The sequence below is a fragment of the Drosophila mojavensis genome, unplaced genomic scaffold, assembly GCF_018153725.1.
Source record: "Drosophila mojavensis isolate 15081-1352.22 unplaced genomic scaffold, ASM1815372v1 contig_36, whole genome shotgun sequence".
NCBI classification, from domain to species: domain Eukaryota; kingdom Metazoa; phylum Arthropoda; class Insecta; order Diptera; family Drosophilidae; genus Drosophila; species Drosophila mojavensis.
Genome location: NW_025318858.1, coordinates 6,500,044 through 6,522,707, shown reverse-complemented (window position 1 = coordinate 6,522,707; position 22,664 = coordinate 6,500,044). Strand labels below are relative to the sequence as shown.

The 22,664-nt window shown below is 40.2% G+C and overlaps 1 protein-coding gene and 1 long non-coding RNA gene across 2 annotated transcripts; one reads left to right on the top strand and one right to left on the bottom strand.

The window, feature by feature from the left end:
- Positions 1-4,707: 4,707 nt before the first annotated feature.
- LOC6576156 (tyrosine-protein kinase Dnt) lies at positions 4,708-22,515 on the bottom strand. Its single transcript, XM_002002119.4, has 4 exons — positions 21,976-22,515; positions 5,817-6,996; positions 5,437-5,733; positions 4,708-5,347 (listed from the first exon to the last, which is right to left on the bottom strand). The coding sequence occupies exons 1-4, from the start codon at positions 22,151-22,153 to the stop codon at positions 5,236-5,238; spliced, it is 1,767 nt and encodes a 588-aa protein (XP_002002155.2). The 5' UTR covers positions 22,154-22,515; the 3' UTR covers positions 4,708-5,235.
- Positions 13,597-14,561, top strand: LOC116803867. Its single transcript, XR_004363876.2, has 2 exons — positions 13,597-14,347; positions 14,408-14,561. It is a non-coding gene; the product is annotated as an uncharacterized LOC116803867 (long non-coding RNA).
- Positions 22,516-22,664: the final 149 nt, after the last annotated feature.

The following is a 22,664-nucleotide window of genomic DNA, read 5'->3' as shown; positions in this document are numbered from 1 at the left end:
TGAGTTCAGTATCAACAGAAAATACTTCCGTTTCCTTCCCTGCCAGTCTGTCAGTGTCTCGTCTATCGACTAACCCTCTACCCCTGCTACTCCTCGCCATGCCTGCGTCTTCCATTTGGTCTGTGCTGTGTACCTTTGCTTGATTTTGCGTTCTATTTTCAAACTACCAAAGTAATCCAACCAACAAGTCGTACCCCCGTCTAGCCCAACACCGTCTCTCCGAGCAACTTTTGCCACTAGCTTGTGTACATGTATATATAAGTGTGTGTGCATGTTTTCGACTCCTGTATTTACTTTGGCAGCACCTCGTACTCGCACTCGTTCCTCGTCCTAGTTTCGCCTCTGATTTTGGTTCTGCTCGGCTTCTACCTCTGGTCCTCCTGGTCCTCTTGGTGCTCTGGCCCCCCCTTCTGTGTGTTGTTTGGCTTCGCCTTCGCCTTCGCCTTCGTCGAGGTGTTTGCTTTATTTTGAATGCTTTTTATGTTCAATTTGTTTCAATTTAATGTTGTTTTGCCAGAGATCAGCCAGGACGCGTTATATTTTGCATGCATTTCAGATGTGCGCACCTTGTATGATAAATGGCATTAAAGGATTTGCGTGAATAACAAACTCGGCGCTGTTGCCAAGGCAAGGGAAAGAACAAGGAGTCCTGGCCAAGTTCGCAGGTTAAGTTGCAGCTTTTTGCCCAGCTGCCAGCATTGCTCTTAGATTACGGTAAGGAAACAATGCTCTAAGTAATAGCTTGCTCTGTATATCGAAGTTAGTATCCATAAAACCGTCAAGTGAAACGTAAATTACTTAAATAACATACTATAATTCAATATTATCTTTAATGTTGGGTAATTCAATAATCTGGGAAAGCTTTACTAAAATTGCATAAATATCATTGCATCAGATGAAGAAAATGTCTATATAGAATTTATATTATCATATGTATTTAAATGATATACTCATCATCTATCAAAAATAATATTGATTATGTTAGCATATTTCTTTAAATGATGTATGTATCCATCAATATATTTATATATGTATAATATTATTTTCTTACTCGAAATATTTTTCCACAAATTAATATATCTAAGGAGACATGTTCTCTTGAATATCTTTAAAATCGATGTGAAATACCTAAAGATATAAACATACAATATTTTCAAATATAATAATAATATAGTGTATAAGTATTTGTTATTCCATTTCATACAAAAATCTCAATTTTACAAATTTTTAAAGAAATTCATTTATGCATATAGTCAAACAATAGTGTCTTCTTTGAGAATGAAATAAATATATAAATAAATTAAGAGGAAACATCCAAAATTTGAAAACACTATTCTACAGAAATTTATTTAAAAAACAAATAAATATATAAATTATTTTTTTAAAAATTGTTAAAATATATACATACATACGTATGCTTTTATGTGTTCTCATAATAAACATACATATGTACATATGTAAGTATGTATGGGTAACCGTCTCTCTGTTTCAACTTATGAAAAATACAAGAAATACTGTAATTACAATGTTAAAGTAATCATTATTATATTATTATATAAATGAATACATATGTATGTATATATATTATATTCTGTAAAATCAAATTAATATAATTTATGTAGACAAAAGAAATTTAGAGCTCGGAATTAAGATTATTTGGCAATACTAAAGATTCTGAAAGGCACACATAAACTCTTTTAGATTTCCATACCATATTCAAAATAGTCATTTAGGGCATCACCCAGTCTTATTGGCTACTTGTAATATACTTACAGTCATCCAATAATATTTATTTAATTGAAGATACATATCAAGAAATTGTGATGACTTCATTATTGATACATAAATATTATTTTATAAAAAAAGGCTTATGATTAATATCAAAAAGGGATTTCGTACAGTTAAACTAAATGCTTTCAAAATACCCTTCGAACCAACATACAATTAAATATTTAATCAAGACTTTGATTTTGAGGCCTAGATTTTATTTTAAGAAGAGCAAACATTGTTGCTCTTCTCTTAAATTTATATACATATGTACATGTATATACATACATGCATTTTTGAGCAATATAAATACATATGTATGTACATATTTACATACATATAAAGTATTATATATGTGCATAAGTATGTATGTTCATATAAGAAACTCGAATTCAAACATAGGCTGCAAGTCTAATTAAATTTGTTTACTCCCTTGCCCATCTATATGAAATATATGTATTACCTCCTACTACCTATAAAATCAGAAAGGTTTTTCCTGGTAAATTTTCCCCGGTCTGTTTGGCTTTAGCTGTAGATTGACTCGTTCGTCAGAATTAATTGTTTTCACTTCTTTGGAATTGAGGCGCCAGGTCAGACAAGTGAGCCAAATAGCCAGACCTTTTCCACACAAAAAAAAAGTCAGCAGACATTTTCGTTTATTATGCTCCAAAATAAAATAAATGAAGAAATAAAAACTCAAGTCAATTCAAATATTGATTTGAGCTAAGCGAAATTTATGCATCGTACGCGACTATTTCAAATGAAACATTAAAATTCCATTAGCGGATGCGTTGTACATAAACTTCAGAGCTTCCAAGTCGATGTCGATGTCGATGGGCGAGGCCTTATCGACGGGGTGGGTCAGCTGGCCAGAAATTATGCATTTTGTTAGGCTTTAATTGCAGCGCAGTCTATTTTCTTAAATCAGAGCTGCAGCAGCAGCAACAGCAGCAACAACAACAACAACAACAACAGCTTTGGCTCAGTTCACTCGACTCACGATAATCAAAAATACTTTATAGAAAATAAATATTTCCACACAATGCGCCGCCGCCCTCGTTGCTGGGAAAACAACTTGAGCTGCTCCGCTTTCGAGGCGGTGTTCGCTCCATTGTGCCCTTGTTTATTTAAGTTGTCATTAGAATGGTGCAGCAGCTCCATCCACAGCAGCCGCCGTCGGCCTCGTGCAGCCAGTCGCCGGGCGGCATATAAACTTTTCAAATTATCACCGAAGCGCACTGCAAGTGCCCCGGGCCCCTGGGGAGGGGGAAGGGCGGAGGTTGAGCCCATTGGGGGCGCGTTCAACCGGCTGCCACTTGAGAAGTAGGCGGCGTACGTGGAAATCGCATGGCTATGTGAAATGGAAATGGAATGGCGATGGAGATGCAAATGGAAGTGGAAATGGAAATGGAGCCCCTGCTAAACAAACTCTGCTGTGCCCTGTTAGCTCGTTTCATGGAAATCGCGCAGAAAGTTCGCTGGGCGCCAGCCATCAGACGGCCGGATATGGAAGACAGTATTTTGTGTTTGGCTGCTGCGATTGAACTGTTTATCGAGCATGTTTAGGAAATGTGTTGCGAATAAGCCGAGAACTTGGCTAGTCAAGCAACGAAACAAATACAAATACAATATGTAGATAGAGTAGATGCGAATGAGTGCAGCTGTCGGATTGGTTGCCACATAAGGACGAAGAGCCCGAGCCATATATCTGCGGGCATTATCAAGTAATAAGTATAAACAAACTATGTGCTTAAGCAAACTGTTTACAATGGCTGTTGTCCTGGCCGTAATGGCTCGTATATCACATGGCTGCCACTGGGCTGCTTGAGGCCAACTGCCGAGCAACAGGCAACAGGCAATGCTAAAAGTAAACGTAAACGTAAGCGTAATTTTAAAGCCGCTTACGGCTATAGCCAAATGCCATGGCAAACGAAGCAGGTCAAGTCACAAACACAAGGATTACCGCAAGGCAACTGAGGCGGCGGCAGGTGCTGCTCCTGCCACAAACAACAACAACAACAACAAGAACAGCAACAGCTCGAGATGAGGAAGAGGAGGGCAGGAGACGATGTAGCTGAGCAGGCAACACAATAGCCAACACGAAAGGCAATGGCAAAAGCGATTCTGTCAAAATATTTACGATATGGCTCTGGCAATGGCTGTTAAAATGTAAGGACACACTCACACACACACACCCACACACACACAAGGACACAAAAGGACACAGGACACATGCTCGGACGGACATGTGTTGTCGAGTCACCCGCACACACACATACACACACATACAGACACACGCACACCTACTTAGCGCACTTTTCGCAGTTTTCACATAAGATATAAGATATATATATATGTATAAGGATACGCTCGCATCTTGGCCTGCCGCACATGCCATTATCCTGGCCGTGTGTGCGGCCAAGGCCAGGCAGCGACGCTAGTCGAAATTGATTTGTCTCTCTCGCTGCTTGGCGTAGGCGCTACCACCCAACACTTTCGGAGCCAGCCTTTATCCTCTTATCCCAAAAACATTGTCATGTAAAATTAAAATTTATGGCTAATTTGTGTGACCGAAACAGTCTCTCGCTCTCCTCTCACTCCCTCTCTCTCTCTCTCTCTATTTTTTCATTGTATTTTTCTCAGCTGGTTTCTCTTGGTATTTTGGGCTGGAGTTCCGTCTCTTATCCTATGCCCAACTTCCAAGTCAGGCCATAAATTTTCACAGTTTTTCGCTGGAATATGGAAAGCAGATGACTCAGCGTTAATGGGCTTATCGAGCATAATACCCAGTTTATTGTTAAGCCGATTTAGTAAAACTCGCTTTGTTTAAAATTGTTGGAATTACGGTTTTAGCTCTTTATTTATATATATTTGTATTTGTATTCGTATTCATATTCAATTGTTACTTTTGTTGTTAAATTTTCCAAAAATCGTTGTATATTGATTTTCTCTAGATTTTATTGTGCAGTGTTTTATAAATATGTGTTTTACATTATCGTAATCATATGTGTATACTTTAAAACTTATCGATCTAACATACATCATTGTATAGATAAATATCACTATATTTGATTTCGGTTCAAGGTTCTTTTGCTACACTTATCTTAAGTAAATGCTCGGAGATTGCAGAAAAGCCTGGTCAATCTCTATATGTAAGTCGCATATCTCTGATTATGTATATGTGTAGTTGTGTGTGTATGTGAGTGTGTGTATTTGAGTCTTTCGTGAATGAAACTAATCAAGAACTTAGAACGTATGTCGTGTTACTATATAAACTATATACAAAAATCGACCATGAGACTCTAAGCATAAGATTTGGCAATATAACAACGTTTACATAGACTAACTGGACTTTCGGCTAACTACGGTAAGAGTATGAGGAATTCCAGGACCGTCGCTGCGCTGCATTATGGACTAGCCACGCCCTTTACAAGTGCGCGCTCCTAACGCCCCAAAGGCAACGGCCGCCTAGACATAGCGCGTAATCTGTGAATAGAAATCGGATAGGCAGGACTGCAGCTGCGCAAAGGTGGGGCGCTCCCCGGGTAGCAGAGCCCAGCAGTAGGCCATGATGGTAAATCTGCAAAGAGCGAGAGAGAGAGGGAGAGAGATATGGAAAGAGAGATAAGCTATACTGTACATGTTAGGTCTTTGACGTTGACTACTTACAGCTCATCAGGGCAATTGAAGGGCTGAGCCAGACGGTAGCCGTCCTTCAGGTAGTGCTCCATTTCGAAGGGATCCACCTCGGCGTAGGGCTGCTTGGCCGATGTGCAGAGCTCCCACATGAGCACGCCGAAGGCCCAGGAGTCGCTCGCCTCGGAGAACTGCTTGTGCTGCAGCGCCTCCAGCGACATCCACTTGATGGGCCGGTTCTCGCTGTCGCCCAGGCAATTGTAGTCCGAGGGGAAGAGATCGCGCGAGAGCGAGCTGTCCGACAGTTTCACGCGCAGCTGATCGTCAATACTGAGCGGGGGAGAGAGAGGCACAAAAAATACACACGTAAAGATCACTTCATTGGGAGAGATCTTCGATTTGTTTCTACTCACACGCAGTTCCGAGCGGCGATGTCCTTGTGCACCACACCATGGCTGTGCAAATGGTCCAGGGCCATGGAGAGCTGCGAGGCCATCATCACAATCTGGATGGTGGTGACGGTGCGTGCGCAGGCAGGATCCAGCAGGAAGAGCTTCAAGTTGCGTGTGTTGTTCACGGCGGGATACAGGACAAACGGCGTCGTGTGATCCTCAATGGAGACGCCCAAGACGGAGAGTATGCCGGGATGGGAAGCGCCGTAGAGCAGCATGCCCTCCTGCAGCAGCAGCAGCACCTGCATCTGGCTGGCGTGCTGGGCCACCGTCTTGACGAGCACGTCCTGGCTGTCGTTGTAGGTGCCGCGATAGACGCGCCCGAAGGTTCCCTCCTGCAGCAGGCTGGAGAGCCGCACGCGACAGCGCTCCACGGTCAGCTCGGAGATGCGACGATGCAGCTCCTCCGGCTGCTGCTGCTGCTCCACGCACACCGCCACCTTACGAGGCAGGGACGAGGCATGCGCCGGCCCGATCAGCGAGGGCGTCATGTAGGCGGCGGAGCCCAGAGACGACTGGCACGGCGGCTGCGTGTTCAGCCGCTGGAAGCTGGAGGTTCGCATCGGCTGGCCGCCGTGCTGATGGTGCTGCCGCTTGGCCGCCGCACCGCGCACGCAGTACGCAATCACGAGGAGTATGCAAACAGCACTCATGGCCACCGTGACGCCCACCACCAGGGTGATGAGGCCCGTGGGCGGCGGCAGCACTGTTTCCAGCAGCTGTGGGTCATCCACATCGTGGCCCGCCGTCTGCAGCTGCTCCTCGTCACTGTCAGTGAGCAAACAGATCTTCTTGCGCCGGAATACCAGGTGGGTGACGTTATTCAGAGCACGATTCAGCATCACCTCCATGCTGATGGTGACATCCACCTCCGCCGCGCGCACTCCGCTGCACCTCAGCGCCACCGCCCACGTCTGAATGTGCGTCGGAATCTCGCCAATGTGCGACACATTCAGCGCCGGCCGCGGCAGCACCTCCTGGTCAGAGCTAACCACGTTCAGGCTGTACGGCAGCGGCCGCCCCGCCAGCGACTGCCACGTGAAGCTCACGTCCCGCACATTCGCCGGCACCGGCACAATGAAATTGAGCGCATAGTTGTTGATGTGGCCCTCGCGCACATAGTAAACCTCAGCCGAGACGCCTACAATATGAGAGCAACATAGACACGGTCGATTAGTATCAGCATTACGAAGCTGTTGATATCAGATAATTATGCCATATCAGGCAATGTGAGGAATGTACATTATAAGGCAAGCAATTGCAGATTGTAGAGAGATAATAAATGTATGAGGAAAAGACTAGCGCCTAATTAACATTTAAAATATCTAAAATATAGCCTATAAACCTGCGATGCTCAGAAAAGAAGTCTAAGAAGTTTAAAAGAAGTTTAAGTATCTCTTACAAACATTTGCACTAGACCTAGAAGAGCTCGACTTTGGCCTAGGCTTGATAAGGAATTGCGCAATTACAGATTATTATTATATTTTAATCAAGTTCAATTTCAACTCTCGCTCTCTCGCTCTCTGTCTCTCTCGCTCTCTCTCTCTCTACGTATATTTATAGTTATATACAGCTGATGCTGACGAGTTTAATAAGTGAGATAGGAGAAATTGGCTTCAGTTTCTCTCTTGAATGAGAGCTGCGACTCGTAGACTATTCGAAATATATTGATAATAATATACATGATTTTATAATTTATTAAATTTTTTATTTTTATATAATCTTTTAATTTTATTTTTATTTTTATTTATTTCAGATTTTTAATATATAAGGTTTTTTGTTTATTCATCTTTATTTATTTTTTTATTTTTTATTTTATTATTATTTATTTATTTATTTTTTATTTATTTTTTTTTTTTTTTTTGTTCTAGCGCTTCTCTTTGATTAGCGTTTGAGTGACGGGTGGAGTAGAAACAAGGGTTATTATAGTAGAGTGATGAATGGATAGATGACATTGATGATATGATAAAAAGTAAGATGATGAGTAGCGAGTTATTGGGGAAGAGAAGATATGTAGATAACATGAAGAGATGAATGAGGCGGGTGATTTAGATAAATTTAAAATAATCAACTGGAAAAAATTACAAACAAAGCAATAATTCCTAATAATAATTCTTAAAAATTTAATCTTACATACATAAAACACCACCCTCTACACAAAAATATGAATTGAATTTCCCTGAGTTGAACTGCTTGAGAGTATATTCTATTATTTGGATAGTAAATTTTCTACAGAGAGATATGCACATTATGCCAAGGTATATACATAATTTTCTTTTGTGGCTTTTCGTTTGTGGTAGGGAATTGTAAAACAGAAGGAATTTTCTATTTTATTTACAAACTCATAATCAAACCGTAAAATACGTTGAAAAATCTAATTGGTTTGATGGTTTTCTGTTCTGCGAAATCCTCATTCCTCTGCCATATACAAGTAGCTTGATAGCTCAACCTTAAATTGACAAGGAAAAGCTCGAGCGATTCGCGAGACCGCAAACCACATTGAACTAGTTCATATCAGCAGCGAGCCATTCGCATCACGTGCAGCAATCGACAAATTTATGGAAACAAAATCATGCACTTAACATGTAAATTTATCTAGATGCACTCAATGCGCCCGGATTTCCAGAGCGACAGAGACAGAGAGAACGAGCGAGGGTGCGGGACAGAGATGGAGGGAGCCAGTGAGTGGTAGATGCCCGAGTACGATTTTTGTATAAATAAACATGCGCGACCGAGTTTAGGGAATTCCTCGAAACTATTTTCGAGTTTATCAGTATCTGCATCTGCAACCGTAGCTGTATCTCTATTTGTATCTGTATCTGTATCTGTACATGCATGTGCATTTATATCTGTATCTATATGTGAGTCTAACAAAAACAAGTCGTGTCGCCAGGCCGCAGATTCTGATTCAGTTTCAGTTATTAAGGCGAAGCCGCAACGGGCAAAAAAGGTAAGAAAACAAACAGAAATGAGCCATGACCATGTCTGAGATATGTTCTTTAGCTCGTGATTGTTCTGGCTCCTTTCCCTCTCTCTCTCCCTCTCTCTCTCTCTCTCTATCTCCCTCTTACTATTTCTTTCATTTCCATTTGTGTTGTTGTTGTTGTTATGATTCTACATTTTGTTGGGTTTATTTGCGGTTTGACCAAAAACAAAATCGAGTTAATGAACCATCTAGAGACCCCTGCCAGCAATTGCCAACTCATTTTCGTTTCATTTGCTTGTTTATGCTAATGATTATCTGGAAGAAGTTCAGGTAGTCCCAAAGAGATTACAAGTAGTTCAAATGATAAGCAGAGACCACACACAAGAGCTCACTGAGTTCCATCTGATAATTGTTTAGCAAGTTTTTCTCCATTTATATTCTTCCATTTAATTGGTGCTACTTTACCTCTATATTAGTCTCAATTATAGCAGAGTGCAGACAAATGAACTAGTTCAATTTTAAGGCATTTTTCAGAATGCCTAACAATCTATACGTAATGCAATTATTTCTATTATTAATCATTGAATCGTGCTCTTTATTGTATCTATACAATCTTATATTGTACCTCTTTAATCACTGAGCTAGGTGATACTTCGCCTATTTACTATTTTCAAATGATCAGCAGAGACCACATCTGATGATTGCTTAGCATTTACTTCCTTCTTTTAATTGGTCTCACTAAATCTCAATTTCTTTAGAATATACACAAATGAACTAGTCCAATGTTAACAGGGAACTACTTAGGAGAATTTTTCGTTACATAAATTATTATGTAATATATGTATTAATAGAATGCAAATATTATTATTATTTACCAGTGAATCATGTGTAACTGCAGCTTATTGCATAATATATTAAAAATTGTACCTTTTGAACCATTGAACTAGTTCAGCTAGTTTACTTATTCATTGAATTGAACTAGGATCGAAAAACTCTCAGCTGTCAATAGCATAAATATAAAATATGTCAGGGTAAATTTACATAGTTGATAGAGTTAAACAATTCTGTGGAAATACCCAAATATATTTCACTACGGGCCTTCACTTTGGTGCATTCAACTCTGTGCCCAGCAGGCGGCAGTCGTTGGAGCCGCGGAAAAGCACAGGAAATAATTTACGAAAAATGGGAAACTGGAGTGCGGAGTGCGGAGAGCGGGGCACACACTTCCTTTGACAACTGGCAATAACAATAAAAATCAGTGAGCATGTAGGTTGACATAGACATAGACATAGACATCGAGCATAGAGCATAGCAGAGGGCAGACAGAGAACTGGCTGGCTCGGAGCACGCCGAATGTCTCAACTAGACGGCGACGAAGTCGCGTATAAATTGTGTCAGCTAGAGATACGCTGGCCCACAGTAGGTGGCAGCACTGGGGACAGAGTCGGTGAGGCTGTGAGGCTACGAGGCTGAGGCAGACAGCCATGTCGCGTCGCTACGACTTCCTCTTGAATGTGCAACATGTTGCACACTCTCTGCATGTGTTTGTGTGCGTGTGTGTGTGTGTGTGTGTGTGACAAATTCCTCGCTAGCATTTTAAAAATAGCGCCCATGACTTAATCAAATGCAATGCCCCGCAGGCCGATCGGCCGCACGCTTCCATTGACCCTTTCGACGGTGACTCTGACTGTGTGTGTGAGTGAGGCTTAGGCGAGGCAGCTCCATCTCTATGGAGTGAGCGAGTGGCATGCAGCACTAGCTGCAGTTCACAGGTTCATGTGAAAGTTAGAGCTTGCCTCTTACGGCCAGCCGAACGGTTGAGGCTGTCTTCAAGTGGCGTCGTCTACCTTCATGTCACGAGCAAATGTCACTCGCATGCGCTTGCCTCGACGGCTCTTGAACTTTTTTAACCTTTGTGTGCGCCGTGTTCATAACTAGCTTTGGTGGGGCGTGCCTCGAGCTACAGTTGTAGCAACAGCCACAGCAAAAGCAACAACAGCAGCAGGAGCAGCAGCAGGAGGAGGAACCACAGCGAGCAGGCAGGCAGGAGCCATTGGTACCATATCCATATCGTATGTCGAATTTTTCAGAGCGTGCAGTCATGACGATGTTGTTGTTGTTGTTGTTATTGTTGTTGTTGTCGCTGATGTTATTGTTATGGCTAAACCTATTGCTGCTGTTGTTTGGCAGTATTTTTTAATAGCTTTGCTACCGAACCGTGAGTCGTGACCATTGTGCAGTCAATGCGCTGGAGGACTACTCTCGTTGGGGCCAGAAAGGAACTAAATCGAAACTAGACAACGACAACAACGACAGCCAAGACACTCAAAAATGTGTTTTCCATTTTCTTGTAATTAGCGTTGCAACTCGTGAACTCGATATACACAAATGTCGACTGGCAGCGGGTTCAGCGGGTTCAGCGGGTTCAGCGGGTTCAGCGGGTTTAGGCTCAGCCCAGCTGAGACTGCAGTTGTTTCAGCTGTGTTTGTCAACTGCCTCTTGGCTCGTTGCCAACTTGGAGCTCAGAGCCGATCGAATTGCAATTGCTGATAAATGATGCGCACGCTTCGCATTAAGCTCTGCCACCTTCAATGGGACGCCTAACCTCCTGGCTAATATGTCACACACTCGGCCAAAGCGAAATATAAATAATACAAATGATCTGCTGTTGCCCGGTGACAGCGGCTCGGTTTTGGTCCACCCTAATGTGACTGGGCCAGATATGTATATCGCTTACAGGCTAACAGCCACGCCCCGCCACGCCCTGCGTCCCCAAAGTAAAACGCCTACCACATGTCAACATTTAACATCAGTTTTTGAGCTTTCCTAAGCGACGCATCTTTGGCTCTGACTCTAGAATGTATCTGTATCTGTATTTATATCCGTATCTGTATCTGTATCCGTATCCATGTAGCCTTTATGGATGCTGCTGTTGCTGCAAGTCGTGCCCGTTGCTGTCTCTCACGTCGTCGTTATGATAAATGATGCGCCCTTTGTTCTTCGTGTTGTTGCTTGTTGTTGTTTTTCCTAATATTTTACTGAGTTTTGTTTCGTTTCGTTTGTTTTTCTTTTTTGTATTTTTGCTGCTTTTGGGGTTTATTCCGCTTTTGGAGCCGCGGGCGCATCGTTCTCGTTTCTGGTTACTCGTTTACGGCTTTGATTGTAACAAATTTGTGCCAGGCTAAATTAGCAATGTTTTTTTTTTTTGTGTGTTCTTCTTTTATTTTTATATTGTTTTTCGTTTTGGCCGGCGCATGGCGGCAGCCTCTTCAGTCAGTTGGCGGGCAACCATTTGGCACAGATTTTACTTTTAGCTCTCGGCCCGCAAATTGGCTTAAATTAATCATTCAAATTTCTTGCCTGACGCTTTGACTAGCTGACAAAAGTTTATGGCTCAGCCAGTGTGTTGGCCAAAAATCAATAGTAATTAACCTTAATCGCTTCTACACGCTTCTACCGCCACAGTTTGACTGCCCTGAGAAGCTGCCATCGACCGTTGGCCATCATCAAATGCGGGAGAGTCCAACGCGCCTCAGAGGTGCAGCGGATGCTGAAAGATCCCAGCCATCAATCTCATCTCGTTCATAGTTTTGTGTCGGCACAGATGCTAACGAAAGCTACATAGTAACAACAACGCAAAATATAGCCAAAAGCCTAAATTATTTCTCGTAATTGAAACAAATTTAAAGTTTTCACTAAGCCAAATGCATTTGATAGCAGAGTTCTATAGAACTGGAACTAGAACTGAAAAAGAAACCTGTGGTTCAAAGACCTTAACATGACTTAAGTCGTGCTTGACATTTTCCATAGTGAAATATCATCGAAAACTGTTGAGAAAGTAAAGTAAGTAACTGTTAATGGCATTTAACATGCAGTTAACAGATGATAATTATTGCCAAAAAATACGAAATATTTATCCTTTTTTTTCTTTTTTTTTTTTTTTAATTAAACTAGATCAAGCTCATATGACAGAAAAAAATATATATATAATCTGGTCCTCCCAATATTACCATATGATGCAATTAACAACATTATTCGCTGTTAATACCAACATTTCTACTCCAAATTTAAACTAAAAAAATAACGTATACTAAAAATAACTTATACTAGGAGAACGCAGAACCATATATTTTCGCAAAAAGGGTAACGGTATTTATTATTTTAACACTTTTTACTTTTCTTTATAAATATTAATAGTATTCGTATAATATATTATTAGATATATATGAAATTATTTTTTATATTTTATTTCATTAATAAGATTAGTAATAATATAATTATAGAAACGTTTAAAAAATATATGAGCATTAAAAAAAAAAATAAATAAATAAAATTAGATTCACTACTTAATTTTATATATTTTATCTGTGTAACAAGTCAAGCAAGGTTTTTAAATTCATTCATTTGCAGAAAACAATTTAAATTTGTGTTTTTTATTATTTGAGATTAAATTGTTAAATAAATTCGTGACAGTTACCATATCCAATATTAGTATAGAATTTAACAACCGAATGTTTATTGAAATGAATTGAATGGAAAAAACACTTAATCGTAGCTCTTTTATTATTTATGAAAAGCTTTTGGGCTTATATATAATCCTGTTATTTATTGTGAAGATTTTGATTGCAAAATGAAATTAAATATTGGCAACTGTAAAAGCCAGGTGTGCTTGTTTCCTTGTTTCTACTTTACTTAAAACTTTAGGCTAATTTATGTCATTTAAGAGACTACGAAGAACAGATCAGGAAAAGTAATACTTAGATTAAGCTAAACAGAAACTGAGTTAGCGTTACTCTGGTTAGAGTAACGATATACGAGCCCAAACCACTATTAATTCGAACAGCATGTTTTTTTTGCAGTGCGCAATGTTTAACACACTATATTGTCAATACTACTAAAGATAACACATACCAATTCATTTCGTCTTAAAGATAATTTTATTCTCTTCATGATGAAAAAAAAAAATAATGCTCTCTTTCCAACAACAACAAAAATATGAGTAATTTACTAAAACGGTCTACTTAAGAGATAAGAAAAAATTGACCACTATTAATTCGAACGCTGCGTAAGCTTACCTTAATCTCAAGAAGAGCAAAACAAAAGCAGCTAATGTAACGGAATCACTATCTAGTTATGATCTGCAAATAATGTCACAATACAGCATGCAAAAAAATTTTTGAATTGCTGCAGATCAGTGAAAGTTTAGCAACGATGGTGCGTGGTAAACCAATTTGTAAAGAAATCAGAGTATTGATTAGGGATTATTTTAAATCTGGAAAGACACTTACGGAGATAAGCAAGCAATTAAATTTGCCTAAGTCGTCTGTGCATGGGGTGATAAAAATTTTCAAAAAAAAATGGGAATATTGAAAATAACATTGCGAATAGAGGCCGAACATCAGCAATAACACCGCGCGACAAAAGACAACTGGCCAAAATTGTTAAGGCTGATCGTCGCCAATCTTTAAGAAATTTGGCTTCTGAATGGTCGCAGACAATTGGCAAAACTGTCCACCGAGAGTGGACTCGACTGCAATTAAAAAGTATTGGATATGGTTTTTATAAAGTATGTTTTGTTATTAGCTGTGCATCGTACCCAATAACTTACTCGTAATCTTACTCGTAGGCCAAGGAAAAACCCTTGCTTACGCTTCGTCACAAAAAGAAGCGTTTGCAATGGGCTCGGGAAAGGATGTCTTGGACTCAAAGGCAATGGGATACCATCATATTCAGCGATGAAGCTAAATTTGATGTTAGTGTCGGCGATACGAGAAAACGCGTCATCCGTAAAAAGTCAGAAACATATCATAAAGACTGCCTGAAAAGAACAACAAAGTTTCCTGCGAGCACTATGGTATGGGGATGTATGTCTGCCAAGAGATTAGGAAGACTTCATTTCATTGAAGGGACACTCAATGCTGAAAAATATATTAATATTTTACAAGATAGTTTGTTGCCATCAATACCAAAACTATCAGATTGCGGTGAATTCACTTTTCAGCAGGACGGAGCATCATCGCACACAGCTAAGGGAACCAAAAATTGGCTGCAATATAATCAAATGGAGGTTTTAGATTGGCCAGCAAATAGTCCAGATCTAAGCCCAATTGAAAATATTTGGTGGCTAATGAAAAACCAGCTTCGAAATGAGCCACAACGGAATATTGCAGACTTGAAAATAAAGTTGCAAGAGATGTGGGACTCAATTTCTCAAGATCATTGCAAAACTTTGTTAAAATCAATGCCAATACGAGTTAAATGTGTAATTCAGGCCAAGGGCGACGTTACACAATTCTAATATTAATTAAATTATTGTTTTGAGTATGATAGTAAATCACATTACGCAGCGTTCGAATTAATAGTGGTCAATTTTTTCTTATCTCTTAAGTAGACCGTTTTAGTAAATTACTCATATTTTTGTTGTTGTTGGAAAGAGAGCATTATTTTTTTTTTCATCATGAAGAGAATAAAATTATCTTTAAGACGAAATGAATTGGTATGTGTTATCTTTAGTAGTATTGACAATATAGTGTGTTAAACATTGCGCACTGCAAAAAAAACATGCTGTTCGAATTAATAGTGGTTTGGGCTCGTATATGTATATATTCAGGTGCTGGATGGAAACCAGGTCAACAAATCAAACATTTATACGTATCTTATACACACATAAATGTATATCTATTCATGATCACACGAATTAGGTCTTCGGAAAGCAAGACTAACGCCCATTTCTCACAGCTGAAAGAGAGCAAAAACAATGCAGGCTTTCATATGCGAGCTATATGCATAGGCATACAAATGTATACATATGTATAATATATATATATTCATTCGCGAGCTGATTTTCAGTTGGTTTACATGCAGGGCCGTCGCATTTGCCTGCTGCCAAATTCCCACAGTGCATGGCCCAAATATAAACACAGAGCTCAATAAACATGACAACAGATACGGATGCAGCTGCAAAGGCATGTTGTCTGTGTGCGATGGATACATGGGGCTGCTCCACCGCCCCCCCCACTCCCTCGTTCGTGTGGCTCCATGTTGCCATGTTGCCATGTTGCAGTTGCAGTTGCAGTGGCTGCTGCAGTCAGTGCAATTGTTGCTTACGCGCGTATTCGCAATTGTCATTCACTCGCCTCCATCAACGCCATAAAATCGACAGCGAACGAGGCTAAAATTTCACTCGTAGCTCCTTGTTGTTTAATGTAAATATGATTATTCCTTTTTGTGCTACACATATAAACTATATATATATATATATACATATAGGGATATATGTATATTCATCTGAGGCAACGAGGCAGCCGGGCAAACAATGCAAGTTATTTATTATTGACATGCAGCGCTCGTGCTGCCCAGAGGGTTTATCAGTTGACAGTTGTAAGTTGTTGCCTCTGTGCAGTGGCACTGATAACCACAGCCCCGTCCCCTCCCCCTCCTTTCCCCTGGCTGGCTAAGCCCTGCACAATTGACAGAGTCAATGGGGTAGAGAGCTACGCATGCTTTAAGCCCTTGACTTGTAAACGTCGCCATCGAGTTTGGCGCGTTTCGCGTTTATTTGATTCGAATTGATTCCAGACACACCCCCTACCCCCCCCTACACACTGGCAATCGGTTTATGTGATGTTCATTTATTCAAATGCAGGTTTATTTTGTGTGAGTTCGGCTTAAACAAGTTTACGCCGGTTTTTGGCCAGAACAACTACAGATAAATGGCAGAGAGTTTATTCCAGAGTCAAATAGAGAGGGAGAAAGGTAGAGAGCGGGAGAGAGAGAGAGAGAAAGTTAGCAGAGAGAGAGAGCTGTATAGTAGGAGAAGTAAAGCAAGAATAAAAGGAACCCAAAATGAGAGAGTGATAATGAAAAACCAAGAGAAAAGTAGAGAAAGTGAAGTGAGATGAAAATAAAAGAGAGACTGACAGAGAAGAGTGGGAAACGGACATTTTGAGCTACAAACAGAGGTGACAAAGAGAGAGAGAGAGAGAAAACACATAGAGAAAACAAGAGATGCGAAAGAAACATTAAAAGAGCAACATTGGGCGATCGAGTAATAGAGATGATGACAAATAAAGAGGATAAGAAGGACATGAGAAATAGAGAGAACGAAAAACAGAGATGACATGAGGGAAAGAAACGAATAGAGAGAAAAAGTGTAAGAGGGAAAGATGAGACCGGCAGACGGAGCAATATACACACCGACAAGATATGAGAGAGAGAAGCTGTGCTAAATGAGAAAAACAAAAGAAGAAAAGAAAAGAATGTAATGTCGGTAATTAAAAAAATTAGATTCAGAGAAAAACAAAGACAAGCAGAGAGAAAGAGAGAGAGACTGAATGAGATACCTCTAAGCCAAGTTTATGATGTCTTTTGGCCAACACGACAGATAGCTAACACATTACTAGTTGAGAGAGAGAGAGAGAGAGAGATAAATGGAGATGGCAAGGCAAAGAAGAACGACCAAGTTGAAGATCTCAATGTCAGCTAGTAACACTCGACTCTGTGACACTGTGTGACCTGTCAGCTGCCCATCAAACGGTAATCGATAACGAATTTGAGGCCACAGCTAAAAGCACAAAACGAAAAAACAAATTGAGTCCCCGATTGGGACGACATGAAGACGCTCGTCAAGGGCGACTAATCTGTTCGCTTCACTGATCGCAACTCAAGTGAACAGCAGAGAGATAGATGCTTATCAACTTTGAATTAGTTAATAGCTCACATTACAATCGGCGGATGTGAATAGAAAAATGAATCAAAATACGCAAAAGTCGAATGTTTTCAATATGAATATCAAATATGAATTATGGAAATAATTAAGAAGAGTATTTAGAATTCTAGCATTAAAATTAATGTTTGATGAGTATATATATTTAATTTGTTTTTTTTTTTTATTTATATACATATATATACTATATATATTTATATATTTATATTATTTTACATAATATGTATACATATTTCTATAAAACTTTTAATGTTGTAAATGAAATCAAGGCTAGATAACGTTTTCTTAATATTCTTTCTCAATTTCCATCTATTTTATATTCGTACTTTCTTGAATGAACTCGAGTGAATCATCTGGAGATTTTGATCATGCCTCAGTGGCATTTCGATTGGGAACTAGGTGAATATTATAGCTGCCTTATTGGCACCTGCTGAAAGATATAGCCAAGCAGACGAGCCGCTAATTGTCTCACATCATAGCAAAGGGCTGGGCATGATTACAATGCGCATCGGGTCGAGTCGAGTAGCTTATCGCACTTCTATATAGCTTCATTAGCTAATGGGTAATGAAGCTGATTATGCGCGCAACTCGATGGTTCTTTTAGCCTTGTGCTTGGCAGCAGACAAACCAATTAAAATATAGATCATGCCACAAGCTGCCGCAGTAACAGCAACATCAACAGCAACAGAGAGAGAAAGAGAAGGAGCAACAGACAGCAACTAGTAAAGCGAACAGGCAACGGCTCAGCGCAAACCGTTAAGACAACTTTGGCCCCCAGAGAACGCGAACGCGAATGCGGTTCGTCGAAGGCATTTAGCAGAACAAGTCCAAGCAGATGGAGAAGCTGTTGCCAACGCTATCAGCAGCCAAGATCTTGGCAAGCAAAGCGCAGAACAAGCCATAAACCCAAGACACGAGACTCGAGTGTCGAGAGTCGATAATGTAGCGCTTCTTCTTGCATGCTTGTTATGGCCAGGCGGACAACTGGATGCTGGCAGATACTCCGGTTACCTAGGAGGTGCTAAATGTGGCCACAGTAGCACCAAACAGCTGCCGTCTTTGTGCATCTCTCAGATACTCGGGGCTTGCCTGCCCCATAAGCTGCCCAGACTTATAATACTAATGCAAAGCGTATTTATTGGATATTGGAAATTGGCCAAAAGAGCGCACACAAAGCAGGGCTCTAAGCATATAGTAGTTTTTTTCTTTAAGCCACGTCTCGTTTCAGGGAAGCGAGGGGGGACACTCGTCTGGGCTTAATTTATTTAACACAGTTGGTGGTAAATTCAACACGTTCGTGTTATTGTTATCTTTTGTGCTGCTGATTCGCAAACGATTCTTAGCTTATTGTTGATCATTGTTGTTGTTGTTGTTGCTGTCATGGCTGTTTAGCAGCTGCTCCCCAATCGATCATTGCGGCAACTCAAACTGTGGGCGTGACTCAGTAGGCGTGTCGCTATTAACACCAACAAGAAGAGAACATGCAACGCATCGTTGGGAATCAGTCGGAACTGAACTGAAAGAGAGAATAGAGAGAAAGAGAGGGGGAGGAAGAGTAAAAGAGAGAAACGTAGAGTGGGAAAACAGAGAGAAATAGAAATAATGAGGGAGAGAGACTGAGAGACATAGACGTGGAGTACTAAATTAAAAGGTCGAAATAGAGAAAAGTGAGGAGAGAAATATCACGAGAGAAGGAAAGAAGGAGAATAAGAAATACATAGACAGATGAAATGAAAGAAACTGAAGGGAATATAGAGAAAGAGAGACAAAGAATAGGGAAAAGCTTGAGAAATAAAGGATAAAAACGGTTAAAGAATGAAAATCTTGCAATATCTTCATCTGTATGTTGAATATGAAAGCGGTAGAAAGAGAGGGAGACAGAAAAAGAGAGAGACACAGACAGAGAGAGAGAGACAGAAAGGGACGCAGAGAGACTGTGTGTTTGAAAAGCTTACTATCTGCAAAGCTCGACATACAATGAACTTTACAATGCGGCCTCATTAACATGCATTGTAAGCTCTAAACTCTATGATTAACACACACACAACAATAACAACAAATAGGCCATTAAATTAAAGCAAAGCACCCAAAAAATTAACACCGAACAATGGGCACATAAAAATCATTTGAGATAGACAAAGAAAATTCCGAAGCGTTAAAGTCGTAAACAGAAAAAACTTGTCAATAGGAAAAACTACGAGAATTGTCGAAAATGTTCAAAATAAAATGGCATTAAAATTCAATTTAAATAAAATGCCCCGGCCAAAAGGCATTTTAAAATGTAGCGCGTGTCACAGCAGCAAAGCAAAACACATAAAACTTATTTGGGGAGTTGTGGGCAGGGAAATAAAAAATATATTACTCAACTGACAGACAGAGACAGCCAGATCGATCGGATCGTGTATACCCGGCCCAGCTCTGGCCGATTATATTTCATATGCCCGCTTTTTATGACTAAAGGCTTAAAAAATGAAACCGAACCAACAGTCGGCTCCCTGTGGGGATGAGTCTCCCGTTGTTTAATCATAAAAAATGCAATGGGAAAATACAAAAAAGAAAAAATTAATAAAAAATCAGAATTAAAATTAAAATTTGTTATATGCATACAAGCCTGGAATGGGCCTCAACTGGGCTTTGGCCAACGCCTTTTTGCCAAAAGCCTCACAAATCAAATGCAAATTATGCTGCCTAATTGATTTATGGCTTAGCGCTTCTCTTTATTGCACGCATATATCAAAAGAGAGGGGGAAAACAGAGGCAGAGAGAGCGAGAGGGGCAGAGCATTTGTCCAGTCTGCAAACTTTTCAGCTTAGTCTTAATTAGTCGCCCAGTTGCTTAAGCTGCAGCCAAATGGCCGAATGGGCGAAAACGGAATGCGCTTACTCTAGCGCCCACTGCGACCATGGACCCCACACCCAACTATTCGCCATCCAAATCCAAATCCCAATCCAAATCCAAACATACGATATTTTGCATATTTGATTTCACGCCCCAAAATTCAAAATGCATACGCAAATTATGCGCATCGTCGTTGTCGTTGTCGTCGTCAGTGGCAAAAAAAAAAAAATGCAGCTCCCACACATGGCAAGTGGAAAAAAAAACTTTACGCAAACTTAACAAGCAGGCAGCATGCCAAGCAACAACAGCAGCAGCAACAACAGGCGAGGCCCATGCAGTGGGCGGGCAGCAGTTGTTGACTTGCCAAAAATACGAATGCCAAAGCAAGCGACAGGCGTCGCACAGTGGGCTCAGACACAAGAACATAATGCCAAAACACATTGATCAATACAGTAGCCAATGTGATATATATATATATATATACAGGCTTATCTTACACATAATATATAAATAATTATATATAATATATCGATTGAAAACATACAGGTTATGTATACGCAACATAACATTAGCCTGAGATCTCAAATTATATAGAATATTTTATATATTTACATATATGCATATATAACAAATCTTTAAATAATAGACGCATTTTTATTTTCAATACGTTCCTTCTTGCCCACTGTGCACACCAGCACGACTAGCCCAAGCACACACACGCACAGCTGACGAAGATGCCTGTGTTCATGCTGCTTCTTCCCTCTCCTGTCGCATGCATGCCCAGCTCTCTGGCAGACGCTCTTGCTCGCCCCTCTTTCACTCCCTTTCGCTCTATCCTCTATCGCATCAAATGCGTTTGCGGCTGCTCCAAGTCACGTTTTGCCTTTGCCTTCGCCATCGCCTTCGCCTTCCAGTGTTTCAGCAGTCGTTGCAGTTGTTGTTGCTTTTGATTTTGTTGTTGCTTCCTTTGCGTTGTCATCTCGTTTGCGTGTCTCTTGTATGTGCATATATATTTATATGTGTGTGTGTCTGTTTTTTTTTTTTTTTTTTTTTTTTTTATTGGAATTTCAATTCCCAGAAATATTCAAAAATATTCTCTGGCAGTGAAATAAATTTAATGCTGCTTGTAAATTGTTATAGCTGTTGTTGTTGTTGTTGTTGATGCTTCTTTTTACGAAGCGTAAAATTTCTTAACGAACCAACTGAAAGTTATGTATGTACATAGACCGTTTTGTTGTTGTTGCTGTTGCTTTTGCATTTACTTTTGCTTGTTGTTTGTTTATTTGTTTAACTGTTTAACAACACCTGCAGCGGCATGCGTAGCTGAGCAAGAGAACGCTCGAGCATAAGAGAAAGAGGGAGAGAGAGAATGAGAGAGAGCGGGGAGTGTGCGAGTGTCTAAAATTAAGCCAAAGCAAACAAATCAACATAATTTCGAAAAGCATTTCAGTTTCTGTTTCCAGTGAATGAAAATCGTTGAAAACTAAAGCTGCCGCATAATTGGTTGACACAAATGGAACGTCACTAATTGCTCAATTGCTTTGCACTATTGTTGTTATTGTTGTAGTTGAGGTGGAGAAATCAATAACAAAGGGCGCGACTTAACGGGTAAACTGCGGAAGAGAACTCACCAAGCAATCGCATCACCTCCTCTGGGTTCAGAAATACGTTCAAATGCGCTGCGACGCCGCTGCCGCCGTTCAGTTGCAGCAGCGCAGCTAGCGCAAGCAAAGCGAGCACCATTTTGTTGTTATTATTTGATTTTCCTACGTTTGATGTGATTTCACGGCCTTTGATTGACATTTTCATTCAATATATTGTACTTTTCCGCTAGTTTTTGCACATTTATCCACGCACACAAATTCGTAAACAATCGAGATAGCGAACGCGATGGCAAAGCACACGCGCAGAGAAAACAGCGAACAGCGCAGTGAAATAACAGGGATGCCGCATACGCAACCGAAAAAAGAGCAAAATAGTCAACAACTGAGTGGCTACAGCATTTTAACACTTGGCACACAACATTAACTAAATTAATTATTAAATTATATATAAACACAAATTAAAAATTAAACACAAATTCGCACAAAACTTTAGTCTGTTTTCTCGTTTTTTGTTCAGCATTTACCGGCCGCAACATCCACACGCTTCAACACAAAAATCATGAATAACAGGCCTGTTAATGCAAAATTTCCCAGCTAACAGAGATATCTACATAAAATGTTAATTCTGTGCTAGAAGACTGTTAAAACAGCTGTTTTGTCTTTGGCGGGCAGCAGCTAAACACGAATTTAACACTTTCCCTTTACAAAAAAAATAT